An 18,659-nucleotide genomic window follows, 5' to 3' on the forward strand; every position below is an offset into this window, starting at 1 on the left:
CCTAACCAACCCAATAAGTAACAATCCTCACAAACCCCCCAAAACACAGCGATGACGGACATGCATGTGTCAGAATATGAAGAAGTGGATTTGTCTCCTCAGAGATGACTCAGACTGACTCTGATGTGCGATTACTACAGCACATTGGGAAAAATAGACAATTAATTATCTTGTGCACTTTCTTTGGTCTCGCACTGAATTTTCTTCACAGGCTATTGTTTAAGAAACACCACCAGAAGACTGAAAAATGTTTGATGTTAAAAGCTGCACTTATTATTTTTTGAAGTGAAAATAACCCACAACAGTAGAGCAACCCAATTACCCAAGTTACAAGAGCATACTGTATATAGCCCTCAAGTCAGCAATGCAGACTATATGGGATGTAGTATGTATGCATAATATAATGCCTTAATTATGCACAGCAGCAGATTTGGGGGTGTGCTAAAAATCATTTTACCTTTGAGAACAAAACTTGTTCTTTAGGGCTCGCAATTTCAAAGTACTAAACTTGTTACTACAGCAAGAATCTGGTATAATGGCAAAACAAAGGGAAGAAAGGGTTCAAGGGAGGGGAGAAAACATTACTTCAGTCTGAGATACGAAATCAAAAGCAGTGGTTTCATTTCAATTGTTTATTAAGATATAAAGCAGGCACATGAATATAAGAAACGTGTGCACTAATAAGTCAGCTCTCAATAACAAAAAATCCACAGCAAAGTAGTTTGATATCACTCAAGATTCAAATCCAAACTCAAATACAGCAAAAGACAAAGTGTGAGGGAAAATGTAGTGAAATGCTTGGTTCTACAGTAAAAAAAGAATCCACCTGTCAAATAACCATACGTGCCCATCCTGCCGTAGTTCACAGATGTCAAACGAGCAAAACAAAGATTCAGTCCCAAGACCAAAGCAGCAGGATTTCAAAGCCTCGCTGTACACCAATGCACCACGATGCAGCAGGGTACTATGTATGACTGGAAAACAAGCTGCACAGAGCAACTACAGCCCACAGTTGTTACCTGAAGTAAAATAAAAAAGTTTAATTTTAAAGCCTGCCACCTGCCATCTTTTTTTTTTAATAAAGATTGTGCATGACATAAAATCTTGATTAGTGTTCAAGCTTAAGGACAAGGAATACAAACAATAAGTAAGTGTTTAAAGTCAGTGAAATCCTCTCCTTTCCTCGCCCACCTCTAAGCCGTGGAGAGAAAACTTATTGATCCCTCCATTTGGACCCATTCTCAGATTGTGGAGGCGTTTGGTCTCATTGACAGTTAATGAAGCTTGTCGCTTTTGGAGAGTACCGACACAGGGTCTACTTATTGTTTAGCCCACTGGGTTCTCCTAGACTCGAGGCTTATTTACAAACTGACTGAATTAGGTGGATCTCCGTGCCTCAAGTGTAGGATCAAGCACATGTACCAGTAATACAGCAAAAGAGAAGGCTGGCAAGAATACTCCGTCACCTTTGTTTTGCTGCATCATGTGAACATGAAAAAAACAAAGAAAATAAAACTTGAGATGCTTAAATGATAAAGAAATGACATTTATCAGTCCAAATGTTAAAGGGGGTACAAATCATTAGTCATTCAGCACTGAAAATAGTGTTAAAGATCAGTTTAAACTTAACTGTTTATAGTGGCATAACAAAGTATGTATAAAGTTATAAAAATGCAGGCACACATGGAAAATATAATGACTTTGGTTCTTTATAGCTGAACCAAAACATTTAAAATCTTACCAGTTAGCCCAGCACATCCAGATGAACTACAGTTATTGCTCAAGTTAAAACAAGGCAGTTGAGATTTTGCATAGTTGATATTTGCAGTACAGAAGATATTTTGCTATGATCAAACATTATAGTGGAAAACACTAGGGCACCCCACCCCACAGTATTACTATAAAACTGGTTAGAATACAAAATAATCAAAAGCCTCTGGGAATGAGTTCTTATAATATCCACTTCCCTTTCTCCCATAAACATGAAAGAAAAATGGGAACTGTAAAAGAAAAAGAAAAAAAGAAACACCTTTGTCCAGTTGATTTCCCTCTAAACTGCATTTTCCAGAGAAGAGACAGTTAATGCTACAGACTAGAGCAAATCTGAATTCATGGAATAGAAATTAGGCAGTGTAGGAATATAATGGGTCAAACAGACAAGCCATCAATGCAAAGGTGGAACAAATACGATAAAACCTTTTCTTTTTGATAGAATGACAAGCTCTATCTATATATAAACTCATTGGTCAATAATTTGTGTTCTCTTGAATCAAAAACAGGGGAGTTTAGATGCTATCCATGGCTTTAAACTCGCTCAGAGCCTGCACAGGGTTGATATGCTTCTTTTGAGACGATCTCTTGACTTTGTTGGTTTGGCCGTCATCCTGCTTCTCTCTCTTCACCAGGGGCTTCTTCTCAGGAGCTTTCATCCTCCAGGAGATAGCTGGCATATTGAGGGCCTCCATGCCTTTGCTCTTCTGGTACTTAGTGGATGCAACGTAGGAGGCCTTGACGGTGGACACCACGGTGTTCATCAGGTTCTTGGCGGCCTGAATCAGGGACATGGCGCTGTCCAACTGAGTACATGGAAGAGACAGGAGAGAACACCAGAGAAACGGTTAGCATTGTAGAACAGTGAAAGCAAAGCCTGAATTCATGTGGAGTGAAAGTAAACTGTTCCTGTCTTTCTAGTGTCTTCCATTTTTGTACTGCAAGTTTTCAGGAGACTCAAGTGTTTGTACGTGAGAATTAGCGACCTTTCTGAGTTTGTCTGGCGTACAAACAGATGTGAGGAATTTGAGAATATGGAAAAAGGTCACACTAATTTAATCTCCACAATTTAATGGCCTCAGAGACACTGGTGACACTTGACTGGAAGTGTTGGAAGCTCATTTCAGCCCTACATAAAGGAGGGAGGAATTCATTACTTCAGGCACACAGAGGCATCCTGTTTTAATTAATTGGACTGGCAAGTAACTGGTTAATAAATGCTTAAAAGGCTCTGTAAACATTGGCCTTGTACGGTGTTATCTTGAGTCGTAAAAGGTTAGGAAACATTTGGGCAACATTAATCCTTTCTAGCAGAGAGAGAGTCATTATTTCTGTTATCTGCTTATTCGATATAAAACATACGCTACAAATTACAGTGCAGAGAATGAATCACAAACTAATCACATCCAACAGCCGATGCCATTAACTCTTAATATTTTGAATTTATTTGGGCAGCACCAGATAATAAAACTTTAGAAAGTATCCAATGCGTTCTATTGATTTAATGATCTTTCTACTGTAGCTAGGAATTACAGGTACCCTGCGGAGATTTCATTGTAAACAAACAGTTCTGTTTACATTAATTGTTTCTTACTAAAACACATTGTGTGTGTCCTTGATGCTTCAGAGGAAGATGGCATTTCCTGCCACACTTTACATTTTTACCCTTTCTGTGAATGTTTAGAAATGTGCACTGTTTGCATCAGCTTTCAGTCTTCTTGCTGTCCTCATTCATTGGCACGTTGTTACCTTTGTGCAACTGTGGGACATTTCGCACAATGGAGATTGTAAACCGTCGACAATGTGTCCATGGTTAAAACGATGTTGAACTTACCCCAGAGACAACCAGCTCTCCTCCCAGGTTCTGCACCTCAGCCTTGACTTTGCTGCAGATGTTGAGCTGGTGGCAATATAAGGCAATACGCTGTAAGTAGGCGAGCAGATCCTGCTTACAGGTGGAGTCGGGGCACTGCGAGAGAGAAAGACAACATGTGTTAACTAATGTGCACATCAGTTCGTATATAAGCACAAACAGGTTTGTGGTTATGCTACTAGCTGCTTGCAGCTTGTACAATTAATCAATTTTTGTCACTTGCTGGCACGACTCAATCCGAATATTGATGTGATTCTACAGAACCAGTGATCTCACACTTTATCAAAATGAGTTAGTAGCAGGATGACAGGTAAGGTAGACACCCACATTAGGGACATGCTCGGAGCCAAAATGACAAACGCACGCCCACAACCTGGTAGATTGATAACTCATCTTCACAGGGTTAAGCACGATCAAGTCACACAGAATGCAAATTCTATTAGGAGGAAAACACAGCTGTCAATCAGTTACTTATAGGTGGTGGTAATAATCTGGTGTGAAGTCTTTTTGGAAAGAAAAAGATTTGATGTTCGTGGATACGCTTTCAAAATTTAAAAAAGCCATCATCCCACCTGTCATTAATTTGTTGTCTTACGAGAATAAAGTTTGAGAACGCTCCATTACAACAACTAAAACAACGACTTTGGGTCTGAAGGTGCAAATAAACTGCTCAGAGTTGGAAAAGCACTCAAACAGGCTTCAATAAATTAAATCAATTATCAGAGGAAACATGCAATGGACTTAAAAAGCTTAAAATGTTGGCAAAACTATTATGCTACCATGAGTTCAATACTAAGTTGTAAAAAGGCTCTTATTCTTGTTTCCAACAAGGCATTAACAATATTGTCAGAAGTCAGCGAGGAACACTAAACAAAATACATTGGAGCCATAAAAAAATCACCAACTTCAAGAAACCCAATAAATTATCATAACACCCACTTAAAAGTGGCAGTATGTGAAGAGCTCCACAAATGCATGTCATTTAGCATTGGCAAGCTTTTTGAATTATTCCATCTCATCATAATTAGACTTGGGTTGTACCTTGCAACACCATTTCCAATCCCCTTTCTGGTTTGCTAAACAAGCCCCCCAGCCAGCATAGTAATTAGGCCACGCTACTCAGCTGCTCATCAAGTGAGAGATGTAAACACCCTGATGGGGCTCTGACACTTTACATCAGACCGTAGATCTCCGCAGAGTGACCTGACACACAAAAGGTATGTCAGCAATGATCATGACGTGGTGAGACTGACTCGGTTACAGATAATCAGACTGGCTGCTTTTAACCTCACCCACTAAACAAACTATACCTGTGAAAATCACCAGGGTGACCAAGTGAGTGAGCAAGCCAAGAGAAAATACTGGCTAAAACACCAGTATTTGCAGGTGCTTGGCTGTGTGAAGGAGGAGTCCTTTGGCAGCTGTTAATTCTGAGTACAGGGAAAGGTGAAAGGGAGGTAATAGCAGCCAATCTTTTAATTGATGGAATCTCTGCAGGACGGAGATGGTGGGGTCAGTGCTGAAGAACTTAAGTGTGCCAGACTGTTTGCATGTGTCTAGACAAAACGAAGGGGCACTTTGTCTGGCTATAAGTGAGCATGTGAAACAAAGCGTGGACATCTCTCAATAATGGCCATTACCACTATTAATGTGCACTAATCCACAGGGGGTGAGGAAATGTTTTTCTGTATGCAGAAGGTTTTTGGACACTTCAAACAGACTAGGACTTATGATGCGTCTAATCCTGCTGAGCGTGTCAGTATCCATGGTGTGAGTGTAGTGCGCTCCACTGAATATAGTGCACTCACCCCCAGACATACAGCCACCCCGACCAGCACAACTGTGCTCATTCATACACAGCATACATCAGAGTGATGGGGTGCTATTATAGTACACAAATGAAATTAACACAAATCAAACGGTAACCAACACAAACAACTAAACCTACCACAAGGACATCTTTACTTAGTGAGAGCTCTATAGATGTCCTGTGACAATATTAATAAAAATGAAACCATCTCCACAACCATCCACTCCTGATTAATAGATGGATGGGCTAAGTAGAGAGGAGGGAAATGTGAGAGTTGACATTCTATTAAAGAAAGGTATGCAAAAGGAGATGAGAGGAAAGAGAGCTGGAGGGGGTGATCATCATACAGGAGAGGACTAATACATGGCTGAGAGACTGGAGAAAATGGGAGGGAGAGGAAGGTTAAAAAAAAAAAAAAAGAGGAAAAAACAGAGAAAAATAAGTAGTTGGAGGAAAGACGAGGATGAAGAGTGAGCCAGAGGAGGAACTGTATGGAGGAGTAAATAAGGGGAAGAAATCCAACAGGGGAAACGGGACGTAGACAGGAGGATTCAACTGTAGTTGGGAGGAGGGTATAAGTAAGTAAGAGCGCGCGTGTGTGTGTGTGTGTGTGTGTGTGTGTGTGTGTGTGTGTGTGTGTGCACAGACTCACACATGCAGTAGCAAAGACCTGGGATGAGGCTGAATGCAGCAGCCATGCTAATGAGGGCTTGGGGAAGTATTCAGACGGCTGAGAGCAGGGCACTGTGAAAGCATCACTTGTGCTCATACTCAGCTCAGCTGCTGGCTTCACTCAGCACTCAGGAAACTCTGCAAGGGTGCTCTGACTGTGACATGTGAATACATAACTTGTACAGAGAAGAGACAAGAACACCTTGGATTGTTTTGGCAACGCAAACAGAAGTACTGTGTGTGATTAGCTCGGGTGGTATTCACTAGCTGATCATCGTTTCAGAAACCAAAGTACCTCGCTGACTACCTTCACTGTGCTATGTTAGCGTTCCCAGAAACCAGATGTATCAGGAGGTAACTCACATGTCACCAAGAAACCTGAGGCCTCTGCTTGTACACTCAATGGTATGCATAGTTGATAGTACAAATAAGAAATAAATGGGGCATATAATGTAGGTGTATTTGTTCAACTTATATGTTGCTGTGTCTGCATGTGCAAACATCATTACCCAGCAGTCATGTTGAAAGTCACATCTAGCCTCACTACTTAAACAATTCAATTTCCATTTCACAAAGAAAGGGGTCATCACTCTTTTTCCCCACTGAGTGATGCTCTCTTTTCAACCATTAGAGCCCATCATTGTAAAAAACAAAGCAAAAACTGTTATCTTGTCTGATTGCTGCTGTAAAATGTTCCTCAAGCCTGGTGATATAGCCTCTGCTGAGTGGCCAGTTATGGACTGGGACTGTTAACCTTGCTCGGTCAGCTGCTGCTGAGAGATGGCAAAGCAGGAAGAGGGGCACTGGAGACTTCATCACACAACTCTGTATATATTTTTCAAAGCAAACTAATAGAAAACCGTAGCCAGCAGTACAGGTAGAAATGTCAATGATTCTTGTAGAGTTGGTCTTGTCTCTTCCCTTCTGGCTATTTCTTTTCAGAAAAATAAAAGGTGAGCATCAAAGTTGGGTCAGAGGGCAGCAGATCATTATTCTAATTTGCTGATTGAATTTTTTAAGTAACAATGCCCAAGATTACTTTTAGTATATTCCATATTCATGAGGATCTCACTTTATAAGTGTGTGGGTAGCTCTTCCTTTGTTTTGCATTCCTTAGCATTTAAGCCGTTACTCTAGAGAAGGTTCAGAGCACAGTCTAAACAAAAGCAAAAATCTTTTTTCCCTTAACAACACATGGAAAGAAAGAAAAAGGAAATGAGGCAATAAGAATGACAAAGCGAGATGTTGAACAAAAGGATTTCACTGTGCCACATGTTGGGTAATGTCCATGATATAAATGATGATCAGGAAGGTCAGGTCCCATCATTGGAAATGCCATGCAGTTTCTCTGAATTCCATTATACCGAGCAGAGACCGAGGCAGACCCACTGTGCTGCCGCCCAGCTCCGACCTTTCAGGACACATCACCCAGAGGAAATGCCAATTTCCAATATTTACTGACACGGCAGCATTCTAATGTGCCACTGCCAGCAACCTGTTGGGAAGTGCCACAGGGGTTTTCTGATATGGTTAGTTTTTCAGTCACTTCCGGTCGTGAGAAAAGTGATACTCCCACTGTTCTCAGATCTTAGTGAAGTGATTTTGAGGGTTTATTCTTAGTGTTTTCATTGGAGAGATTTAGCCTGTTGCTTTATTCTCTGGCCTCTGGTCTGGTTATTTGAGAGCCAGAGAAAGTACAGCTTAACAGCTAAAAAGAATACATCTTTATTTTCCAAAGTATACTGATAACTATGGCTCAACCCTATAAATCACCCCATATCATAACATACTGACAGCCCAATTTGTTCTCCTGCCACAGTTAAAAGCCAAGCTCAAACAAACACAAAAACCTTCATTCAGGCGAGCTTCACTGTATGGTGTTGTGGTTGGATTTTCATAGCTCAAAGGGAAGAAAACAAATCCAGAACCTTAGACCAGCCAGCACGTTTCACCATGCAGCTTTATTGCTCGGATATATAAAACATCTACCAGGGGAAGCCACAAAAAAAAAATCAGTTTTTGTGAGTGTGCGCGCATAATTAACTGTGCCTAATCTGAGAAAGGACCTTCAGGACAAGAAGCCAGCGGGAACCTTTATCTGCCATTACACCTCAAAACTGCCAGCAGGGTTGCAGGGAGGCAGAGATATATATGTTACAGTGTGCTGACTTACATTGGGAAAAACAGTGTAACTGAGATTCATGGCAAAGTTTAAGGAGATACCAGGAACGAAGCACTGGAAAGACCATTTTGTTACTTTAGCCAGAAACTGAAGTAGAGGATAGGGCTACAAAGGGATAGGATAGTCCGTAGACACTTCAAGATGAATACACTGTAACATAAAAAATGTTAAATATATTAAACTTGAAAACAGCAGCCGTGAATACAATGGTGAAATGGCGACAGATGTGAGCGCTTCAAAAGAGTTTTAGACCTCTAATGAAGTTGAGTACACTAGTGTTTTCTGTGCACAGCCTGGTTAATGAGCTTTACAGTTAACGTGCTGTACATTAGATTTCGTCCGTCTGGTGCTGATTCTGTTACTGTCAGTGGCTAAATATAAATCTGCCATGGTCTACCAATATCAATCAAGATCCATTTCAAACAGAATGATGATAGCTAGATCTCCTCTCCTAACTGCATCTGCTAAAAAGACGCTCCACATTTGCGTGTGGGCAATTCAATCACAGCAGCACTTGGGAATGTTAATGTGACATTGAAGCAGACAGAGAGTCTGGGTATGACAGGAGAAAATCAAGCTGGGGGCAAGCCAAAAAGGCAGATTTTAGAGGTAACCACAGGGACCAATTAAATGGCCCTCATCAATTTTTAATGTTCATGCTGCACCTGTCAGTCAGGCATTTCTCACTGTAGTACTTGTAAGCTAAACGGATAACTTAACACGGCTGCTACAGAATAGGTAAGTACAAACAGGCATGTTAAAACATTTATACTTCTAACTTTTTGACATTCAGACTTTGACTTTTATTTGGCCTGACTCCTTACTCATTTTTGGGTCACTTGATACCCGACTGCTCCAATACCTCAGATTTACTAAACCTAAGGCCTTCAAAGCTTTCAAAAAATGCATTCAATTGCTACACACCATTTAGCCTTCCCAAATCATAGCCATCCATTCCTCTCCTGAAGTATCGAGCGTCTGTCCACAGGTGAGGAACCAACAACTTTACACAACCATCTGAATACAATGTTTGGCTGTTCTTTCTATGCTGCTTCTACCGGATTCTCTGGTTACCAGAGGTGGCTCTTTCAAGGTCAAACTCCTTGTATTGGGCCAAAACACTAAAACATTGAATTATCATGGGTAAATGCCTTTCAGAACAATCAATTGGGAGTTGATACATTTTCTCAACCAGCAAATAAGGTGAGCTTCATTTGGTTGAGCTGAACTGCAGCTGACCCTTGAACTGCTGAGCTGAGAATTTGTGGGCTCTCCTGGTGATTTTTGCTTCTCCACTGCAGTAGGTAATTTACAACCCTGTCTGCTGTAAAGCGTCCAGGGCCAGAGCTGGGATTAGACTGTGACCAGCAACAGAGCCCATGGATCACCATAAATCTCCACTGATTGAATGCAAATTGGAAAAGTACACTATGTATGTCAGTATACATCATGAGAATAAAGCTTGCACAACACACACAGCTAGCACATGCCCATTCTCTAAATATGCAAGCCTTATTTTATGTGCATGTGTTTGTATGTGTACATGCAAGTGTTTATGTGGTAAGCAGGCAAGCAGCAGAAATTTATGGTCTACATAGTGGCTAACACATTTGCATTATAAATCTCAATTACATAGCATTATTTGTTTACCAGCCGGCTCAGATGGAATTCTCATAAGGTGCCCTGCAGAGGAGGCTCATAAATTCTTAATAAACTGCAGTGCAGACCTTTGTACGGCACTGACCTAAATCCTGCAGCTCATCTCTGCACTACACTCATTTCTTTAAACTTTAATAAGGCTCTATTACACATATTTAACCGTTTTTCACAAACCCCGAACTAGACCATGTCCACCTGCGCATTTCTGTTGAACACAATATGCACATACCACAACACGCCATGGCACAGTCTTGCGAAGGAAAATGTAGGGTGAGATGCTGTGCTATCAATCAGGGACCATCTGCCGATGTGTTTTATATGAAGACTAAACCCTCATAGGCCCTCCAGGCCAGAGGCACAGAGCACAAGTGATTAATATGCCTAGGTTAATGAGCAGTCCCAGCATTGCCTTTGCTCCTCTGACTCTCTGTCAGTATGTGTGCATCTAGGTGGTGATTCACTTAACGATTGCTGCTAGAGTATGTAGACCATCCAAACATGCCATGCCTTTGCCGTAAGTGGGCCTGTGGCATCTCCTGCTTTGTTAAGAGATATGGCCCTAAATATAAACAGCCTGTGCAAATAAATAAATAAAAAAAAACTGCCACCTGGCAATTATACTGCTAATTAAAAGGCGAAGCACTCTTAATGGATTCATCTCTCAGGAGGGATGTTCCTCTCTCCACACAAATGCATTCCCCCCTCTTCCTACCTCTCCTATCTCTCCATCATCCCTCTCTCCTCTACCCCATGTCCATCCCTGGGAGCCCTGGCTGATGTGTTACGGGTGAGTGTCGCCTGGTCTGCTAGTGTTTTGGTCTCTGCTGAGAAAGAAAGGCTAAGAGGGACAGCTGGATGGGTTCAGAGGCTGGAGGGGTCCTCACTCTTGGCAAAGACGTCTGTTCCAACAGCCAAAGCTCTTCATTTATTCATACTTTGAGTGCTTCAAACCCCAAAATCCCCTAATAGTGTATACACACAGACAAACATATACATACACACACAGAAGAAAAGATAGAGAAACGAGTACCTACAAATAGTTGAGGACAGGAGAATAAAATAGTCACCCAAATCTAACACATCCATACACATGTGCTTGCAGAGAGACAGGCCAGTCAACAGACGTGTTCGTATGGAGGCATACATACAGACACACACACACACACACACATACGCATGCTCACACACCTGCACAGTTGCCCATCTGTTTTCTTTGGGGGATAACACTGTTTTCATTAAAGTGAATAAGCATCTTCAAAGACGGCAGTGAGGCATAAAAAAGTCACTTTCCAGAACGGCTTATTCCCTATTCAGATGATTTGGATGCAAGGTCAGAACAGATCAGACGTTTACTTTGTGATAGAAGTGGGCCTATAAGATTAAGGATCTGAGGGCACCTTAAATAATATATCACATGTGCAGGGCTCTTGGAGGCCAGCAGCTCATTATGTCAGACTATGAGGGAGAGCTATCTGTTGAAAACTAAATGCCGATGTGTCCACTATGTGTTGGCATAATTGAAACACTTGGTTGAGCACTACTACAACAAAGGTAATTGATATACCTCATATATATTCGAAAATGCGCCAATATCTTATAAGCATGGGCTAGGGCTGCACGATTATCGCGCACAGCGTTATGACAACTCTCCAAAAGCAAAGCCTGTACTTTTTTTACAGCGCTAAAACAAAGTGTGGAGATAGGCCTGGCTATGCGAGACTACCCCAAAAGTGAAACCAAAACATCTCGATCACTCCCAGGTGGCTGGCTGTTAGTTTAGGAAGCGCTTGATTTGATATGCAGCTGCGTTTTCTATAAGCAGAGCACACATTTTAAACGTCAATATCGCAGTCGATCATGTTAATTTAATTGTGGGAAGGCAAAATCATGATCACGATTAATATTCAACTAATTGTGCCTAGCATGGGCTATTTCTTTTTTCCCCCCAATATCAGTACATGCAGAATTTACTTCACAAGTGCCTCACCTGCCCCAACACATCTCTTCTCATTACACAACCAGTAGAAAAAAGCTACAACATAAAACTGCATAATCCTTAAATAAAGTATTAACCACTGACAAATATTTACTTATGGTGCAAAATAGATTCAAACAGATTTACTAATGACCAATGCATACCATTACAATCCATGTGTTGTCGTCAGTCCTGAATGAACTCATTACTGAACAAAGAGGCTTTGTGCTGTTATAACGTTTTGCCCACATATCAGCAGAAATGTCAACAAAACCAGAGTAAAAGAGAGACTGACGCCTCCAATGTTATCGAAATTGAAATCTTACAGCAAACATCTAAAGCCAGTGTGTGTCTTCCTGAGCGCGTGTTCTTGGATAGAACTGGAAGAAACCCACAGCTGGTACATCTAAACCACAGAAGCAAGAAATGTCTTTTATGGGAGTAGACCTCAATCTGACAACCATGTCTTGTTGCAAACATCACAACTACACTCGTCCATGATTTAGCAACAAAATGTATACATATTGCAGACACAGAGGCAATACGTCTTGGCCTAAGAGATGGCACATGAATAAGTTGGGGGATAAATCATGTACAGTGTCTCCCTGAGGTGTGGCACAGTGCAAGTATTTAAGTGAAATATGAGGCCATGGATAATTGAATGTGTGTTTCCCTATGTCAAGGACCATAGTCTCTCGGGTATGGAATAGATGTGAAGAGATGATGGAATCGGGGATTGGGGAGTGGGAGATGGAAGAGGGGCAAAGAGACGGAGTGTTTGATCCTGAAAGAAATTGGTGAAGACTGGTAAGGGCCGTCTCATGAATAACACAAATCATAGCGGTTGTTAACATCTGAAGGGCTCTGCTGTGCGAGCCTTTTACTTGGATTTGCTCCTAAATGAGCAAATGAGAAAAAATAAATAAATAAATAAATAAATGAAAAGCATTTGTGCAAAAAGAAATGACTGAATGCTGTTTTGTTACTATTTTGTTGTAGACATGACTTAAAGTAATAAGAGCACAGAATATTCCAAAAGAAAAGTTTGCCTCCTATTCTTTAGTCTTAAGTCTTTAAAATCTGGCGCTGTTAAGTACAACATTTAAAAACAAAAGGAAGGGGTGTCAAGAAGCAGTCAGTATGAAAGCTTTGCTTTTTCAAACTCAGTGTGAGCACGACCGCAAGCAGCAATGTCAGTTCTTTCAGCAACACTGGAGCTGAGAACAAGTTGTGCATTTGGATAATGAAAAACTTTACTCAACTCTTAACAACATGGTGTCAACTTGTGTACTGTACTGTCTGTGACTTAGTAGATAGTAAATTTAACTTGTGAGGTAAATTAGTGACGTATGTGCCCTTGTCTTCTAACACACATGGTAATTTGTAGCGTCTCATTTAACACCATCTTTCATGTAGTCCCTCTGCTTGAAACATGTCTTTTGCAATAGACATGCCATTCATGCCGTTCTGTAGTTTTTCTACATAAGCAAGCGAGTCATTTTCCTGTATTTGTCTTTTGTGTTGCTGCACCTGTTGGTAATTTATTGGGCCCTGAGAGTGTTGATGTGGCACATCGATACAATGCTAATTATATATTGGGATTGCTAGCATAAAGGTGTAGTCTCCGTCAAACCCTTTGGGGTGGAGGTTCATTAATGACTTACATTATCAGCGATGGTGCGGCCCAGCTTGTCCATTCTTGATCCTGCCTCTGCAATTTTCTTGGCGGCACTGATGACATCAGACGTATTCTTCAGTGGCCCTTTCCCCCTGGGGAGAGAAAGTGGAAAGATCAGTCACTGTTTCTGATCTACTGCAGCCTCATTCCATATGCAGGAGCAGCATCTCAGTCACAGGGCGGCTGTTTGTTTTGGAAGGTTGTTTTTTCGGTCAGAGGCAAGTATGGATAGAGAAGCATGACTTATGGGAATAGTTCAGGGAAAAGTCACAGAAAAACATGTGTATGCTGGTGCACAGATGATTATACACACACACATTCACACTGGCACCGTATTGTTCAGTCAGAGCTCAGAACGTTTTATAACCCATTAAATGCAGAGGGGCTGTCCTTAAAGAATGGGACCACGGCACTGTACTAACACACTCTTTTGTAGCACCATCACCCCACTTACAAAATAGGGTGTTAAACAATTTTCCTGTAATTTAAGCACATGATAGACAAAATATATAGGTAATATGCTTTTAAGAAACTGGCAGCACTATCATACTCTGAGGAAATCCTGATTCAATGCCATCCTATTATAGTGGTCACCAGTGCCATATGCTTTCTATCACAAGAGAAATTCTCAGTTCAATCTATTTGGCCCCTTTTATTCAAGCTGCTTTGAAGGGTTTATTAGAAAGCTAAGAAGCAAATTGGACTGGTTTCATGTCTGTTGGAGAAGAAATATATTGGTTGTCCTCAAAAACGCCACACACACACACACACACACACTTCATTTGTATGGTCATCCAGGTATGGGACAAAGAGCCAAAGATTCAAGGTGAAGACAATTCAAAGTCTTTGGTCATTGTCCTAATGTTAAACATCCATTCATGACCCCTTTTTGAGCCAAACGAAGCCTGTCCCAACACAGGTCAGTCCAGTCCTGACCTGACCCACTGTTGAGCTTGTCAGCCATTTGACGTTTTTTTTTTCTGCCCCCACAAGGGACTCTGGGACACAGTTGGCAAGAGGCACAAATTGGATTCAAAGCTGCTCTCTCCAGGCTAAAAAATGAGCCATCCAACCCAGAACAGATGGAATTTTGTGTTCTGTTCTCTCACTTCCTCTTTCCTCCCCTCCCATCTCCAACCCTTCCCCTCTCTTGCTCTCCCTCTGCTGCTCTGCTGTAAAGCAAGTCAGGGTCCTAGTAGAAGAGGCCACGCGTCAGAGCACAGACTGGCAGCTCTCCGGGGACAAGTCAACCCCTGGAGAGCTGGAGGCATTGTGAAAGCCTGCATGCAGTGTTTTTAATAGTGTTGCCAGTATAATGTTGTAAGTTCGCCCAAATAAAAAACACATCACAATGCAAAACATCCCCTGCTTTCGCCCTAAGAAAGAAAGGGCCAGCTGCTAACTTTCCTCAGCATCTCCAGCTCTGCCTAGGTGTCCAAGCAACAATCAGGAAAAGCACAAAGAGTCCACAAAGATCCTGACAGGAAGACACCCTTAAGATTTTCACAGTGGATTTATACATGTAAAAGGGACTGGGACTTCAGGTCTGGTGACAGCTGCAGGCCTCCAGATGGGTGTAAGCCAAATCGGACCGAGCACTCCACAGCACAGAATGCTCTAAGACAGGTGGCTCCCAAATATGTTGCATGTTTCCAAGCCACACATGCCTTATTCATGAGAGCCGCCATGCAGCCATAAGCGATGCAGGAGTCAACAAGAATCTCTCTCACTCTCTGCAGATTTGTCAGGAGAGAGGTCTAGAACAATTACCTCATACAGCATTAACCTTGGCAGGGCTTTGTGCCAGCTCAAGGTTGAGGGGGCAATAATCTGGGCGCAAGCTGAATTAGCCAGCTACTGACCTTCCATGCGCTACTGCTGCATGCGAGAGTCAAGCTGTAATGTGAAGATATATATTCAGCCTTACAAACATCCGTGTGTGTTCTGTCAGACACACACACACACACACTGGCATGCACAGTGTGCATATCCAAAGTCTCAGCGTGCCAAATAAGAAAAGTCACAATACAAAGTTTAAGAAGCGGTAATGGCCCTTAAATTAACAAAGTCTCAGTAACTGCACTATTAACATCACAGGCACAAAGGCCATTCCCACAGTTTTATATTATACACTCTATTTCGAGTCGCATGAAATAGGAATATAGAGAATATAATGTACTTCTCAACACTGCATTCTAGCCATATTGACCATCACCAAGGTCAAAGACATTAAAGCTCTGAGTTCAAAAGTAGCACAGTTGTGTACCTTGGCTACCCAGGATAAATATTACAAAGAAATATCGTTTTTAAAACAATATTCTGACCTGAGCTAAAAATTACGCTTTCTTCAGAATTCTATATTCAAAAACATAATAAATTATGCAAAAAAGTAATTGTTATGAATTGCCATCTTAGTTAGGTTTCCAATGTGCTAACCCAGATGCTACACTGGCTTTTACGTGCACATGATGGATGATGCACATGCGCTCAGGACTTCACACGTTTGCAGTGCAGTGCATAACTTCCAATACACATTTAATTTGCAAACACTTAGCTGTTGGTGAGATCCAACTATGGAATGACATTCCAAGTTAAAAAACATCTTTTTTTATGGTTTAAAATCCAGCCACAGTCAGGCATCCAATACAACACAGCATTTCTCTTCTTAAATGACTCAAACTTAAGCGACAGTAAAGTAGTCCACAAGTTACCTCTTAATCCTAACTGGCTATTAATGAACTTTGTGGGTTAGTGTGATTCTGCTTACAGGGTGAGAGGAGAGCAGTTACATTTAGCAAAACCAGTACCTCATTTCCAACACAATACCTTTTTGATACCTTCGTATAAACAGCAAAAATCTGACCAAACATTCACATCTTGCATTCAGTTGTTGACAGTTTGATACGGACATGTCAGTACTCAAAAAGTGTTGAGAATCTATGTAATTCACAAAAATGTATTCATAATTGTTTTTTGTTTGTTTGCTTTTTTCTGCCTGTCTAGCTTTGCTGTGTTTGATTGGAAATGTCCAACAAAACCCATTTTAAACCACATTTGGAAATATACAAAATGAATACATATGTACTTGGAGAAATACTCAGCCAGTAGTGGTAAGCCTGTAATGATGTAAATGGAGAAAATGTTTTCCAGTAAATGCAGTATCGAAAAAGCTTCAATGGGCTGTTTTCTTTATTAGAGAGATTTTTTTTTAATTTGAATTCCTTGGGCCTGCTTTATATTGTAAAACTGAGAGAAGCAGCCTTCATGTTGATATAGAGATCTCACTGCAATCAATAACCTCTTAAAATATATATACACATCTGACACCATCTGATAAAGAAACACGGATGGCACTCTGCGATGGAAACATCATTTGCATTCAGTTTACATGTGTTCCTACAGTGGATGTAATGCAAAAGGCAGCAGTTTTTTTTTTTTGGTCCTTTGGATGAATAAGAAGCAGATACAAACGTGCAGGGTTCAGTGTAACCTCAGTCAGATTACTGGCTTTGTTAGTATTATGTACTCTGCTATAGCTTTCCAGTATTGTACTTCACTGGCCAAGGAGACGGGATGTTTGACCCATTCAGAAGATGAAGACAGAAAGGCAGCATTTCATCGTCATTACGGATGTGACTCAGAGTTAGGCACAAAATGTCCTCTGAGTAATTCACTTGAAAAATTAAAAAGGCACAGTCATACAAATACAGTCAGGCGCAAATACAGTCAGCCAGTCAAAAGGTCTCCTCACATCCTCCACACACACACATACGCACTCACCCCGCGTGAGCTAGACAATCACGCAGAGATAGAAATGCTGCCCAACCCTAATCAGAAAGTGTCAATATTACCACACCCAGCCATAAATCCCAATGGCATGTACACACATGCATGCACACTAACATACACACAAAATATGGCAGGAATTCTCAGATGATCTGCCAGGGAGATTACAGTAGCTTCTGTCACATCCAAATACAAAAGCTTTCTAGAGTGCTTTACCAAAAACAATCTCCATTACTGTCATTCTTTTCTGGATGAAGTTCCTTAAAAGTCCCTAAACGTCTTGTTTATCAATGTCACATACCTTGGCAAAGGGCTAACAGAGGAAACAATAATATTAAGATTTTATTGCTGCTCAGCTAGAGGCATGGGGTAACTATGGTGAATAAAAACATGACAATTTCAAGTATTGTGGTATTCGAACATACAGTGCACTAACCTAGACCTGGCTTGTGTAACCAGTGTACTGCCTGGTGGACAAGCGAACACTGTTTTTGCATTATGCAATGGTCTGTGAGATCTTGAGAGTCCAAGCACTGTGCATCACTAAAAGCTTTAGTTAAAGTATTAGTTCACCCTTTAACACGGAGTGTGTCATCGGCGACACGTTTGCACGAGCGCTCTTTGGATTACCATAATTACGTCAATGGCTTCTAAAAGCTGAGACGTTGCGCTTTACGGCCAATATGGTGTCATTACGGTAATTTCACTCGCGCCTCTCAGTCAAAATATGCAAAAAAAGTCCAGGTGGACATTTTGAGGCTTATTTCAAACCTAAACCTGGCTGTAAAGTGCAACGCCTCAGCTTTTAGAAGCGCAAACCGTGACGTAATTATGGTAATCCAAAGTGCGCTTGCGCAAACGTGTCACCGACGACACACTCGGTGTTAAAGGGTTAATTTGGGTGTTACAAATAGGTTTCACTCCTTTCTTTTTAGTTTGGTGGTGGTGCTACCCTTTTGTTTAGATTTGGATCACTGATGTTAGAAAACCTATGTGAGGTTGATTAAATTCAAATCTCTCAAGTAGTTGGTTACATTGGCAAAATTAGCTTTTCTGCAGAAATCAATACTTGTGAAGTATGAACCAAGTTTGTAAGTTTTCAGCAAATACCCTGCTTGTAACCACATAAACTTTCAAACCACTTACTGTTTTTCAGTAGAGGCATATTTACTGCAAAGATTTTTTTTCAACCATTTCTCTACCATCTTTCTTGTCTCAACAAACCACTGACAAGGGTGAATATGGCCACCCTGT

At 41.1% G+C, this 18,659-nt stretch overlaps 1 protein-coding gene across 1 annotated transcript in view; it reads right to left on the reverse strand.

Annotated features, from left to right (window-relative positions):
- Positions 1-617: 617 nt before the first annotated feature.
- ctnna1 (catenin (cadherin-associated protein), alpha 1) overlaps positions 618-18,659 on the reverse strand; it is a 76,820-nt gene continuing 58,778 nt past the window's right edge. Inside the window, exons 16-18 of the mRNA XM_070912916.1 lie at positions 13,606-13,711; positions 3,605-3,739; positions 618-2,576 (exon numbers count right to left, since the gene is read on the reverse strand). Coding sequence (XP_070769017.1) covers positions 2,286-2,576; positions 3,605-3,739; positions 13,606-13,711 — 532 coding nt within the window. The 3' untranslated portion in view covers positions 618-2,285. The remainder of the gene's footprint in view (positions 2,577-3,604; positions 3,740-13,605; positions 13,712-18,659) is intronic.

Source organism: Enoplosus armatus, chromosome 10 (genome assembly GCF_043641665.1).
Source record: "Enoplosus armatus isolate fEnoArm2 chromosome 10, fEnoArm2.hap1, whole genome shotgun sequence".
Taxonomy (NCBI): domain Eukaryota; kingdom Metazoa; phylum Chordata; class Actinopteri; order Centrarchiformes; family Enoplosidae; genus Enoplosus; species Enoplosus armatus.